General features: G+C 37.7%; 2 protein-coding genes across 6 annotated transcripts in view; one reads left to right on the top strand and one right to left on the bottom strand.

The window, feature by feature from the left end:
• LOC111188977 (NACHT, LRR and PYD domains-containing protein 12) overlaps nt 1-12,199 on the top strand; it is a 900,554-nt gene extending 888,355 nt beyond the window's left edge. Inside the window, exons 17-19 of the mRNA XM_049476912.1 lie at nt 3,691-3,864; nt 5,513-5,559; nt 11,390-12,199. Coding sequence (XP_049332869.1) covers nt 3,691-3,864; nt 5,513-5,559; nt 11,390-11,964 — 796 coding nt within the window. The 3' untranslated portion in view covers nt 11,965-12,199. The remainder of the gene's footprint in view (nt 1-3,690; nt 3,865-5,512; nt 5,560-11,389) is intronic.
• LOC125801167 (zinc finger protein 484-like) overlaps nt 1-13,781 on the bottom strand; it is a 634,928-nt gene that overhangs the window by 415,766 nt on the left and 205,381 nt on the right. The gene's annotated exons all lie outside the window — the stretch shown is intronic.

Here is a 13,781-nt window from a genome sequence, read left to right as displayed (position 1 = left end):
ATGCTGCTTGGCAATGCTGCATCAGCAGCAGCTCGAAAAGAAGCGGTGGCTGACTTCACATGTATCGGAGGAAGCACGTGTTAGTCTTCACCCTCCTGGTGTGTTGGGGCATCACTAGTGATAGGGGGAGTCCTAATGAGTGGGTTGGGTAATTGGCCGTGTAAATTGGGGAGAAAATGGGAAAAAAAACCTTGTGGCTGTGTTACATTGATGAGTGTTTTCCAGTTTTAAGAAATGAATTCAAGATTAGTTAACCATGCTAGAAATTCGCCATTCATTATTGTGGATCTGTCACTATGTTGCAAAAAGATTTAATACAGTAAGGAACCTAAGTTTATTGTTTTAAACAAATGTTCTATTTGTTTAAATTGTCCTTTCACTAATAGTTACTGTGCACATTTTAATATTTTATTTTATAGTTACGGCTGGTACACAGAGGCGTCTCCGTTTTCCGATGCTGCAGGTCAGCAGGCAGTAGGCTTTCTATTCGCGATGTCTTCAGAATTTGCAAAAATAAAAATAAATGATTCTCAGAGCTTCATTCAAGCTTCCACAGCAGTAGAGTTTAGATTATCAGCCCGAGTCTGACCCGATTCCCGACCTGTACTCACACATGCGCTCCTCCACTTCGCATTACGCACTTGTCTTACAGAGCTTTGTGTAGCTAAATAGCCAACAAAATGGAGCCCTCTGAAGCTAAATTTGGTCCAATGCAAGGACAGTCAGTGGTATGGAGCTAATACAAGGTAATTGTTGATAGAAACAACACGTTCGTAGAGTGTGTTAAGTGCAGAGTGCTATACGCTTAAAATAAAGGCTATAAAATAAGGCTATATGCTTAAAATAAAATAAAAAATATTTTGTTCTGAAAGTATTTTATATTCTTATATATTGTTAATTATATATTTAGAAATTTCTGTTGGTAGTCTCTTATTGTGTTTAATTTCTGCTGTTACTCTACTGAACATTGGGCCAAATATTGACCAGAAGTGCTTGTAGAATTCTGTGGGAAAGCCATCTGGTCCTGGTGCTTTGTTATTAGGCATCTTACGGAGGGTTTTATGGAGTTCTTCTGATGTTATTGGCTTTTCTAATATGCTTTTTTGTTCTTCAGTTAGTTTGGGTAGGTGTATATTATTGAGGAAAGTGTGAATATCTATTGGGTCTGGATCGTGTTCTGGTGAGCATAGATTTTTATAGAATTTCCCAAATACTTGATTAATTTCATTTCATGTTTGGCTGATTAGTCCGGTCTCATCTTTGATTGACGGGATTGTTGTTTTTTTCTTTATGTTTTACTTGGTAAGCTAAGAATTTACCAGATTTGTTATTGTGATTAAATTGTTTATATCGTAGTTATTGTGTTAAAACTTGAGTCCTCTTGTTTATAAGTTCATTATACTGTGATTTACATTCTTTTAACTCTTTTTTTTATTTTATCTGATGGGTTTTTTATCATTTCATTTGACAATTCCCTGATGTTTTAGATTAGACTCATTTTCCGTATCTTTCTTTTTCTTACAGGAAGAGTAAGAGATTATTTTGCCTCTTAGTACTGCTTTCCCAGTTTCCCATAGTATTGTTGGTGTGGTTTCTGGAGAATCGTTTATTTCTAGGGAAGATGCCCACTCTTTTTTTGATGTAGCTGTCAAATTCTGGGTCTGTAAGTAACGAGGTATTTAGTCGCCAGCAGAAAGTTTTATGTAGTGGATTTACTTTACATATAAGTGAAACTGGAGCATGGTCACTGATTATTATAGGGCGATATTTTATTTCTGATATATTAGCTATAATAGAATTGCTGGTTAAAAATAGTCAATGCGAGAATATGAGTGGTAGGCTGGAGAAAAGAAAGAAAATTCTTTAGTGTTTGGGTTTTTAAGGCACCAACCATCGCTGAGCCCTAAGTCTATCATGTACTGTTTAATGATATCTGTTGAATGCCAGTAACGTGTATTGTGTGCCATAGTTAATCTGTCTATACATGGGTCAATGATTGAATTAAAGTCACCGCCAATTATAATTGTGGAATCTGATATATTGTTTATATGCTTGAAAAACTCATGAAAGAAGGATGGGTTATAAATGTTGGGGCCATACAAACTTGCTATTGTTAAGGGTGTGTTGCTGATGTTGATGTTAATTATGATGTATCTACCTGTGTCTGATAGTGGTGTTATGTGTGAAGGGGATTTTTTTGGTGAATTGTGGTGATCTGAGCTTATGATGATTTGTTTCTGATAGATGTGTTTCTTGTAGTAAACAAATTTCTGCCTTTAGTGAAGTGAGAGGGTTTAGTACCTTGGCTTGCTTAATCATAGTAAGTTTAGACCTTAATCTTAAATCCTCAAAAGGAAATTTCTCGTTAAATGCATTTTTAAAATTTTCATACTGGAAGTCCTCTGAATCAGGATTTTGTGAGAATGACCCGAGTAAGTGGGAGTGGAAGAAAGAGAAAGAACAAGAGAGAAAGGAAAGTTTAGGGGAAATATATATATTGTGATTCGCCCCTGGGGATAGGGGCGTGATCACTGTGACCCGGAAGGAGGAAGCACAGAGAGATCATACCTTTTATTGGTTTAAAGGCCCTCCACCACACCCAGAATAAACTCAAAACAACATAACTCAGCCCAGTGGGGTTTTAGAGTTCAGTAGTTTCTTTTAAATTTTAAATATAAGTCTGTGCAGCCTCAGCCTCAGTTTATATGCCTGTCCCAGCTGGCTGTTTAATCAGTCCTGATGCAGACCAGCTGGGACAGACAGGGCTGAGCGTTCCTGTTTGGGGCGACCCCCAGTTCCCCCGCCTCCTCACGCCACAATATACATTATGGATCAATTTTATGAGGTTATTTGAGTATTGACCTATATGTTAGAGATCGTGCAACAAGAGAGCAAAATGCGCATGAGAGAGAGAAAGAGAGTGCACAAACGAAAGCGCTCGGGGGGAGAGAGAGAGAGAGAGAGAGAGAGCGCTATTTAGTGACAGTTACAGAAATTTAGAACAGCCAGGAAGTTATGTTTTTGTCACAATATAGCTGTCCATCAACATAAAGTTTGTCATACAACATAAACTTTTGGCACAAAATTCACTCCATAATATACCCACTATAAAAATTTCAGTCTTACGAAAAACAAGTGCAATTAATCACAGAATTTTGGTAGGTTTAATTGGATTGCATTTTTTAATTGATTGACACCACTAGAAATTCTACATGTATAAATGTGTAAATATTCAGGTGTTTACGATGATAACAAATCAAACCAGAAAAAGTGTTTAACGAAAGTCAGAGTATACCAAACAAACAAATACGAGTCTTCTGCAATCGTCTTAAGAATGTCCAACTTTAATGAACATTTGAGATACATCACACATTGATTACAAAATTGTGATGCACAAGCAAAAACAATTTTAGCAAAAGTTAATATGAACTCAATTCTTTGGTCCACATCAATGCTAATGCCGTATTCACAGAAATGCTTACTGTTGAGGTTTGGGTTTCATGTTAATCTGTGTCAACTGTGTTAAGAAACTTTAGTTTTCTATAGATATTTTTTTCAGATTTTGTAGTGTTATTTAAAAAAAGAAGAGACTAATATCAAAGTGCATTAACTTCCTCAGTCTGCTATGTTGTCTTTCTTTCTTTCTTGTTTTCTGTCACTCACTCACACATTCTCTTGCTCTGTCTGCAGATTATCTGGTTGTATGATCACAGATAAAGGCTGTTGTTCTCTGGCTTCAGCTCTAATTTTAAACCCCTCCCACTTGAAAGAGCTGGATCTGACCTACAACCACCCAGGTGACTCAGGAGTGAAGCTGCTTTCTGACAGACTGGAGGATCCACACTGCAAACTGGAGAAACTCGGGTAGGTCTGAACTAATAATTATATTATCAACTTATTCTAAGATAAATATTGTTGTACATGTTGTACATTTTAACATTGTAAATCTAGTTGTAGTCACCAGGTAAACACGGTGGAGCTGCATGTAACCTTCATTCTGTCATTCTGTCTTATTTTTGTTTACACAGCCACTGTTAATTGTTTATGCTCAAGCTATCTGCACTGAATGCCAAGTACTTTGCTGTAATTCTGTTTTGGCTCATCTTTCTGTTGGTAAAAATAAACCAAGGTTTAGTTTTCACTCCAGAACAGGTGGAAAACTTCAGTGATGGAGAGCTGCCCTGAGCATCGAGTCAGGATAAAAGTTACATAATAAAAACTGATCTCTACTAACTTTATATACACAGAGTCAAGCACCCCAGCAACCAGCCCCTGTCTTTATGGTAAACATAATCAGTGACTGCAAAACCAGAATCCTTTCTGAACACTAACCTACACCCTGTGCAAGGTGATCTTGATGCTTATTGCTATCTTACTCCCACCAACAGTGTATTTTCATGCTCTTCACCTGTCTTGTTTAAACAGCAACAGTGATTTTGAATATATCTACGCCGATGAAAAACATTGGTCAATTCCAGGTAGCTGTGCCATTTAAATAGCAATACGCCAAAGTCAGACCGCACCTGGCTCTTAAAGGGAATGGTAAATGACATGGTGATTGGTTTATTTCACGATACATGCTTTTTGCACATTTTGAGCCTCTTTTGAGCAACTTTTCCTATCGTAAAGACACAGTGACACACCCTAAATCAAGTTGCATGATGCCTGGCTGACAGCTCACCTACGGATCACTAAAATAGAGCCCTTAATTTCTAAAGAGATCCGATTAATGTGATTGAGTTGGTTTGTTGGCTTTATTTTAAAATGTTGCCTTTGTTACATTTTAAATTTTTGAAGTTTTCTAATGACCAGTGGTATAAAATTATTTTGAAATCATGATAAAAAACTTTTTGCACAATAATTCCATGAAAAATGTATGGTCCAATAAAAACAGTTTTTGTGACAGGAGTACACTCGGGTATGAATATGAGTGCAAAAAACATACTTTAGTAAAGTTTAACCCTTTTCTGCAAGCCCACAAGAAACCATTTTATCTTATCTAGGAGATCATTTTCACCCAGTTTCTTTCTTATTATTGAATCATTAACACTGATCTTAACTGAGGCGAGTGAGATCCTGCAGTTCTTTAAATGTTGTTCTGGGTTCTTCCAGGATGAGTTGTTCATGCCCTTTTGGAGTAATTTCTGTAGCTCAGTCACTCCTGGGAACTTTATCTACTGTGCCATGTTTTCTCCCTTTCTGAATAAAAGCTCTAATAAAAATAATACTTCATATCGTGCATATAAAGCAGAATAAGATATGGCAAATATTAAAACTTTATACATGCAGACAAAAATATATTTAGAGAAGTAAGAGTTAATCTTCCTTAATGTTCCGTTTTTAATCTGATTTTATGCAGTGTGCATTGCAGTTCTGTACTTTACCACATGAGGTCACTAATTTCCGCTCTCTCAAATGTTCGCTCGTTTTCACGCAAAGTATTTCTTTATAAATCAGTTTCTAAAAATCTCACACTGTGCTGATCTGTGTGTGTGTGTGTGTGTGTGTTTAGAGTGGAACATGGAGGGAAGATCAGAATCAAACCTGGGTTAAAAAAATGTAAGTTACACACACACTCGCACACACACACACTACACACACACAGACACTACACACAAACACTACATAGAAACAATACACACAAACACTACACACACACTAAACATACCACTACAGATACACTACACACAATACACACTACATACACACATTACACACGCAAATACACACAATACAAGCACACACATACACACTACATACACACACATTCACTACATACACGTTAATTATAACACTACACACACATAAAAAATATAACACTACACGCACACTAAATATAACACTACACACACACTTAATATAACACTACACACACACTAAATATAACACTACACACACACTAAATATAACACTACACACACACTAAATATAACACTACACACTAGGGATGCAACGGTACATTGTGGCCACGGTTCGGTTCGTATCGCGGTTCTTGGGCCACTGTTTCGGTTTGGTTTCGATATATATCGATATTATCTAGCTCCATCATGCAGCACGTTTTTAGCCCTTTCTATTTCAAATGAACAAGGTGCTCCTACTCACACTTTCAGAGCCAATTAATAAAGTCACAGATTAATTCAAATCACAATATCTATTATAAAAAAGGAGCACTTATTCTTACCATTAGTCAAAAACAGGTAACTGAATCACACTGTGCTTTATCTGCTGACTGTCTTTTACCTTGATTATCAAACTCAACGCTGAAGCCAAAATGTCCCGAACAGCGGATTTATAAGATGACGGCGCCTCTTCAAATATCCTTTTCTCCGTTTAGCGTTCACTGGCCCTGATCACGCAGCTGAGAAAGTTTTGTTTAATTAGTCCTCAAATCTTCAGCGTTTGCCTTCAGAGCTGATTTGCTCCTGGAAAATTCAGAAAACAGTCTGATTGGTTTTTGCGTGGTTGTGGAGAGACACACCAATAGAAGTAATATATAAAAAACTATCAACTATAAAATATAATATACTTAAAAATCTGCACATTAACTATAAGTTACTATTAGTTATATTTATATCTGACATAAGGATTTACATTTATGTTCAGAACACAGACTTAATAACTGTAGCTTAATATAGCAGTTATAGGCAAGGGCGTAGTAGCGGGCTTGATATTGGGGGGGACACATTTGCGAATATGAACCAAAGCCCACACTATTGTTTCCTAGAACAACATTTGTGGAATTATTTTTTATCACAAATAATCATTTTTTTCTGTATTTTGTTTATAATTAGTTACATCCAAAATAAAAGGTGATTTTACAGCCTAAACATGTTACTCCACATTACATTTACTGTTGTTAGAAAAAAATTATGCATGCAATGTCTGAATTATATACATAGTACAAAAACTGATCAGTTATCACCTAATATTTAAAATAATATAACAGTATTGGTTATTATTATTATGTATTGTATGTCAATTCTATTGTATATTTACATTTTCTCCACTCTATTTTTTTTTTAACTTTGTTTCCTGCGCTTTTATTTTGTTTTTACTGAGAACACTTCTTTCTACTGAGAGAATGTAACTACGTTTCCTAGAGATTTTTGTCAGAAGTTAATATAAACGTCAGGACATGTGGTCTTACTGTGAACTACATATGAACAGAAGTCAGGTTAGATCAGTGTTTCTTAACCCTGTTCTTACATATTCTACTGCATATTAACACTGTTCTGCATATTCTACAGCTTTCTCTGTTTAAAGGCACTTTAATAAAGTAAGTGGTGGTATGATGTGTCTAATAAACTGCTGGATATACATAATGATTAATTTAGGATCCATAGGGGGCTAAGAGATTTTAACAGGTAAACTGAATAAATTATTGTTTATTAGCTGATCAGTTGGATCTGATGGAAAACACAGTTTTAGGGCAGTGATCAGGGTTAAGAAACTGCTTTAAACCACCAACATTACCCAGTGTTGTACTAAATTCTGTCTATCCTCTACATCCAGCTTCTAGCTAACTGCAATCCTAAATTAATAAACAGTTTGAAAATGAAATAGTGATTAGCTGATCAGGTACAGGGCAAGTTGAACATTACGTAGATATTTTTTTTTTTCTTTAACCTTGACTCCCAATCAAGGTAATTCCAAAGTTAAGCTAACTCACTAACACAGCTGCAGTTTATTAATCACAGTGGGGTTAAACTGTGTGCTGATTCAGAGACGTGTATTTTTAACCAGCTATCAGAAACATATCATCACAGTTTACATGATTAGATACCGTTACCTTTCTTTTAGAAAAAAAAATAAACGTATATCCATATCTTAAAATCAGCTGCAGCCGGGCCCGCTGCTAAATCTCACAGCAAGGGAGGGGCTTCCCCCCACCAACATACTGACACCTCCACGCGCCGCAAAAACAGCAAGCTGATTGGCTGTTTCTCCTGAGAGGCGGAACTTAATTCCTGAACCGGCTCCGTGATTGGTCCAGTCTGTCTCCTCATAATAGTACAGCTGATCTGAGCGAAACGATATAATTTTTGGGGGGGGACAAATCCACCTGTTTCTAATATCCCCCCCCCGGTTCCTATGCCAATGGTTATAGGCATTCTGCTGTTTGAGAATTTTAACAGATGCTTATTCTCACTCAAATGCTGGAGTTTTAGAAATGAAAAATTAAAAGAGGAAAGCACTTTGACTGAACAGGAATTTATTTTATTTCACAAACATTTGAAATACACGTGTTAGCGTTCGTTTTCTGTTACCTCTGTTTTCTTAAAGAAAAATCATTTTAATAAATAACGTCGGATCAAGTGTAGTTTAAACTGCAAAACCATGATATAAAACTCAATATAAAAACACCACTGTCATATAACCAAGAGAGACATCAGGCAAAATGCTTTTCCTCCCACTCTTTCTCTCTCACTTTCTCTCTCTCTCTGCGCATGCGTGAGTGTTGGAGGGAAACGGAGGGTGTGTGTGAGAGCTGTTGGCGTTTTGCCAAACTTTTTTTGTTGTTGTTTACTTTCGTTTTCGGTTTGATTGAGTGTATTGTTAGAGTGTGTGAGTGAGTTTATCTGCGTGTGTGTGTGGTGTAGCTGTGTGGTGTGTGTGTGCACGGGTGTGAGTGTGTGTGTTTGGAGAAAGCATGGCCTGGAGTGCGGCGGCTCGGAGGAGCTCTGCGGCTCCAAGGAGTTCGCCGTTTGAGCAGCTCTCCAGGCAGAATGGAGTAAAGTTCGCCTGTAAGGCGAGTATAGAGTATAGCTGCTGTCTCGCTGTCGGAGAAAGTGTGGGATATGAAAACGTGCTGTCAGCGTCCCGCATGAACAACTCAATGGTGATGTTTTTAAACACCGTGGAAAGAGCGAACAACCTGATCAGCAAAGGGGTAATTATAAACGGTCAGCTCTTCCTGGTGTTACCCCTCAGTACCCCCGCGAGAAAAGTAATACTGTCCAATGTTCATTAAAGACGAGCTACTCGCCCGTGAGCTTTCCCGCTACGGGAAGCCGGTCTCATCCGTAAGAGGGGCAGACAGCAGAGGTGAGTGACTGCGATAAACCTGCCTCTGCTGCAGCTGTGGTTTTAAATGATGTGGAGATGGTGGATGAACCTGTTTTTAAAGTGCCAACTAAGAAAAAAAGTCAGGAAAGGAAACAGGGAAGAAGCAGGCAAAGACTGAGGTCAGTGGTACAGATGAGGAGGTGAAGGGGAGTGAGGGTGATGATGAAGGTGAAAATGATGGCTCTGTATCTGATTCTGGGTGGTCTGTGTGCTCTCAGGATGAGAGAATTCCTGTTGTGTATACTGCTATTGACATTAAGAAGTTTTTAAGAGAGTCTAAAGGGCAGAGAGGTGTGCGGGTGGAGGATCATTTTACTGACACAGACCAGTTCATCCACGATGTTAAACTTTTAAAAAGAGAAAAGGCTTTTACCACTACAGAAGTGTGCAGATTAAACAAGATACTGACCAGCCTGCAAAGCTTGTAATGATGTTGTTTTTAAAGTTTTTAGGCCCTGTTTCAGACTGGCCCTTGCCATCACTGTTTTATGTCATTTTATTATTTTAATGGGTGACATTAAGATTGCTTCTTTAAACCTGAATGGTGCACGAGACCCTGTAAAAAGAGCAATGTTTTATGAGTTGGCCAAACAAAAGCGTGCTGATGTTTTTTTAATCCAAGAGACGCACAGTGATGATGAAATGAATATAGAATGGGCTAAAGAGTGGGATGGCTTGGCCATTTTAAGTAATTATTCCTCTGTCAGCAGTGGAGTTGGTATTTTATTTGTGTCCAGTTTTTTTTTTATCCCCTACTCTTACACGGTAGATGAGATTTTACCTGGGAGGCTGCTAAAAGTAAAAGCCTGTTTTGAGAATGAGACCTTTGTTTTTATTTGTGTGTACGCTCCCACTCTAGGAGTGGAGAGGATGTTGTTTTTAGACAGGCTCAGCTCTGTACTCTCTGACTGTGATTTTACTGATTTTTTAGTCTTAGGGTGGGGATTTTAACTGTACAGCCGATAGCCTGGACAGGAACCACCTGGAGCCACACACTGCATCCCGCCGGCGGCTGTGTGAACTTATAGAAACGCACGATTTGTGTGACATACAGAGAAATTTAAATGGCCAACAAAAGCAATATACATATGCACATTCTAAAGATAATGCTCTCTCCCTGGCCAGGCTTGATCGATTTTATGGTTTTAAGCATCATTTATCTGTTTTTACACACTGTTGTATTATTCCTGTTGGTTTTACGGCTCAGCAGCCCCTCCCCCTGGCCATGGGCGGGGCATGTACAGCAGGAGAGCGTTTGTTCACTCTGTTAGTGCGCACCCAAATTCCACCGTCCATCCGGGTGTATCAAACCAAACAGACCAATAAAATACAGAGAACCGTCGCATCCCTAATACACACTAAATATAACACTAAATATAACACTACACACTAAATATAACACTAAATATAACACTACACACTAAATATATCACTACACACTAAATATAACACTACACACTAAATATAACACTAAATATAACACTACACACTAAATATATCACTACACACTAAATATAACACTAAATATAACAACACACCCTAAATATAACAACACTACACACTAAATATAACACTAAATATAACACTACACACTAAATATAACACTACACACTGAATATAACACTACACACTAAATATAACACACACACACTAAATATAACACCACACACTAAATATAACACTACACACTAAATATAACACTACACACACACTAAATATAACACCACACACACACTAAAAATAACACACACATTAAATATAACACTACATATAATAAATATAACATTACACACTAAATATAACACCACACTAAATATAACACTACATATAATAAATATAACACTACACATTAAATATAACACACACACACTAAATATAACACTACACACACACTAAATATAACACTACACACTAAATGTAACAACACACACACACTAGATATAACATTACACACTAAATACAACACCACACACACTAAATATAACACTACACATTAAATATAACACACACACACACACACTAAGTATAACACTACACACTAAATGTAACAACACACACACTAGATATAACATTACACACTAAATATAACACTACACACTCTAAATATAACACTACACACACTCTAAATATAACACTACACACACTCTAAATATAACACTACACACACAAAATATTTCACTACACACTAAATATAACAACACTACACACTAAATATAACACTACACACACTAAATATTTCACTACACACTAAATATAACAACACTACACACTAAATATAACACTACACACACTAAATACACTCTGTGTGTGTTCTTGTGTTCAGACGGCTGTGATTTCACTCTGGATCTGAACACAGTGCAGCGTCGTCTCTCTCTGAGTGAGGAGAACAGGAGGGTGGAGTGTAGAGTGGAGCTGCAGTCGTATCCTGATCATCCAGAGAGATTTGATTGGTATCCGCAGGTTCTGAGTAGAGAGAGTGTTACTGGTGTTACTGGACGCTGTTACTGGGAGGCTGAGTGGAGCGGAGGAGGAGGAGCTGCTGTAGCTCTGAGTTATAAAACCATCAGCAGGAAAGGAAGAGGATCAGACTGTGGGTTTGGAGGGAATGTAAACTCCTGGAGTCTGATCTGCTCTGATAACAGTTACTCTGTTCATCACAATAATAACAGAACTGATCTCTCCACTCCTCCCTCCGGCTGTAGGAGAGTAGGAGTGTATGTGGACTGTCCCTCCGGCACTCTGTCCTTCTACAGAGTCTCCTCTGATACACACTCACCCTCACACACTTACACTCTCACACACTTACACACATTCTACACCACCTTCACTCAGCCCCTCTATGCAGGGTTTAGGGTTTATGGTTCTGGCTCCTTAGTGCATCTGTGTAAGATAGAATAACCCTGTGTGTAACAGAGATTCGATGTGTGTGTGTGTGTGTGTGTAGGAGGAAAAATTGTTTGTATAAATATAAGTATGCAAATATTTTATATAGATGATTTTGTAATTTTTTTCCAGAACCTTTATTTTAATTACTGTTATCTTTATTCACTACTGTTATTATTGTTAATTACTGTTTTATTTTATTGTAAAATAGGTTCATTTTAATAAAGCTAAATAAATGAAGAAAGGTGAAGAGGAGTCTGATGATTTTTTTGTGTGTTTGTTTTGTGTGGTCAGATTACGGTGGAAGTTGGGGTCGAGTTTGGTGGTGTAATTAACATTTCTGTTTTTTGGTCTTTTGCTTGTTGTAGTTTCTTGTCTTGTCTTGTCCATGACACTGTCTGCCCCTCAACAAAGCTGCAGTACAGTCCACTGAAGTTCTGCGTCATTCTGTAGTCCTCGTACGGCTTCCGTGTCTAAGCGTTTTTTTCTCTGTGAGGAAAATGAATGAGTTTTTAAAAACTGTCCTCTATCACATTCTGTAGTAAATAAATATGTTCAGAACCCTGTACGTTTTATTCTGTGTACATTTATCTCCTTAACATCACTCTACCTCTGAATTACGAGATCGTTAAAGAGTCGTAATGAGAAAAATTAGCTTTATTTATTTATTTATTTATTTCAAAAAATTAGAGAAGTTAGCTTTAAGCTAATGCTACAGCGCAGCTGCAGAGATCGGCAGGGGGCTCTTTTCAGCGCAACACCAGTGAACTCTGTCCGTATATTTACAGCATATTTACATACAGCTGATCCAACTAATGAACTAACTGCCCTCTCTGAGGAGAGCTGAGAGTGTTACAGCAGAAATCCACTAACCCAGCAGCACAGATACCTCTTTTCCACCAACAAAGTGCTGGTGCTGGAGCCGGTTCCGGCTCCTGAGAACCTTTTAAGAACTGGCCCGTGTTTCCACTGCTTTAAGGAGTTACTCACTAAGTAGATGATTGTACATTAGAGCTGTTTGGTGCTTCTGGCTCATGGTTTTAGTAGTTTTACATTAGGTATTTTATACTTTATGGCTCTTAAGTTAGCGGGGTTAGCTCTGTGGTTCTGGAGTAACTCTGTCCTTCTAGTTTTTCTGCTGTATCACTCAGCGAGGGCAGGTAGTTAGTTGATTAGTTAGTTAATTAGTTGATTATTTGAATCAGGTGTGCTCTAATAAACTAATGACCATAACTAAATAATAAACCCTGCGGGGAAGCGCTACTCCTGAACAGTAAAAGCTCACTTTCTCTTATTATCTGCATTTTAAAGCTCTAACACAGTCTACACTGCTCAACATCACCATACACCAGACTGATAAGAGTTTTCACCTGTTTAAATACTTACTAAATGATCCTCCGTGAAGAAGAAGAATAATCTAGAACGTGATCTGGCCAAAGTTCGCTGGTGTTGCGCAGAATCCAGCGATATTTAGGAGTAAAATGTACACAGAATAAAACGTACAGGTTCTGAACACATTTATTTACCACAGAATGTGACGGAGGCCAGTTTTTGAAAAGCCCATTCACTTTTCTTATAGGTCTGAACCTTTTAGACACTGAACCCCAAATATGAGCATAAACAACATGGAGCCGACTACAAAATGACGACACGCCTTCAGTGGTCTATTTAAACCCTTCTGGCTCACTATTAAAGGTAATATAAAGGTTGGAATGGAGCTTATTTATGAAAATATATTGGCAAAAAATTACCCATAAATGACCTTCAGTCCATTCAGATTCAGAATGAACTTTTAAGATCATCTCCTCAACAAAGCGGTTGAAGCAATGCTA

The sequence above is a fragment of the Astyanax mexicanus genome, chromosome 4 (assembly GCF_023375975.1).
Source record: "Astyanax mexicanus isolate ESR-SI-001 chromosome 4, AstMex3_surface, whole genome shotgun sequence".
In the NCBI taxonomy this organism is placed as follows: domain Eukaryota; kingdom Metazoa; phylum Chordata; class Actinopteri; order Characiformes; family Acestrorhamphidae; genus Astyanax; species Astyanax mexicanus.
The sequence above is the reverse complement of the archived record's forward strand: the minus strand, read 5'-3'. Positions and strand labels throughout refer to the sequence as shown.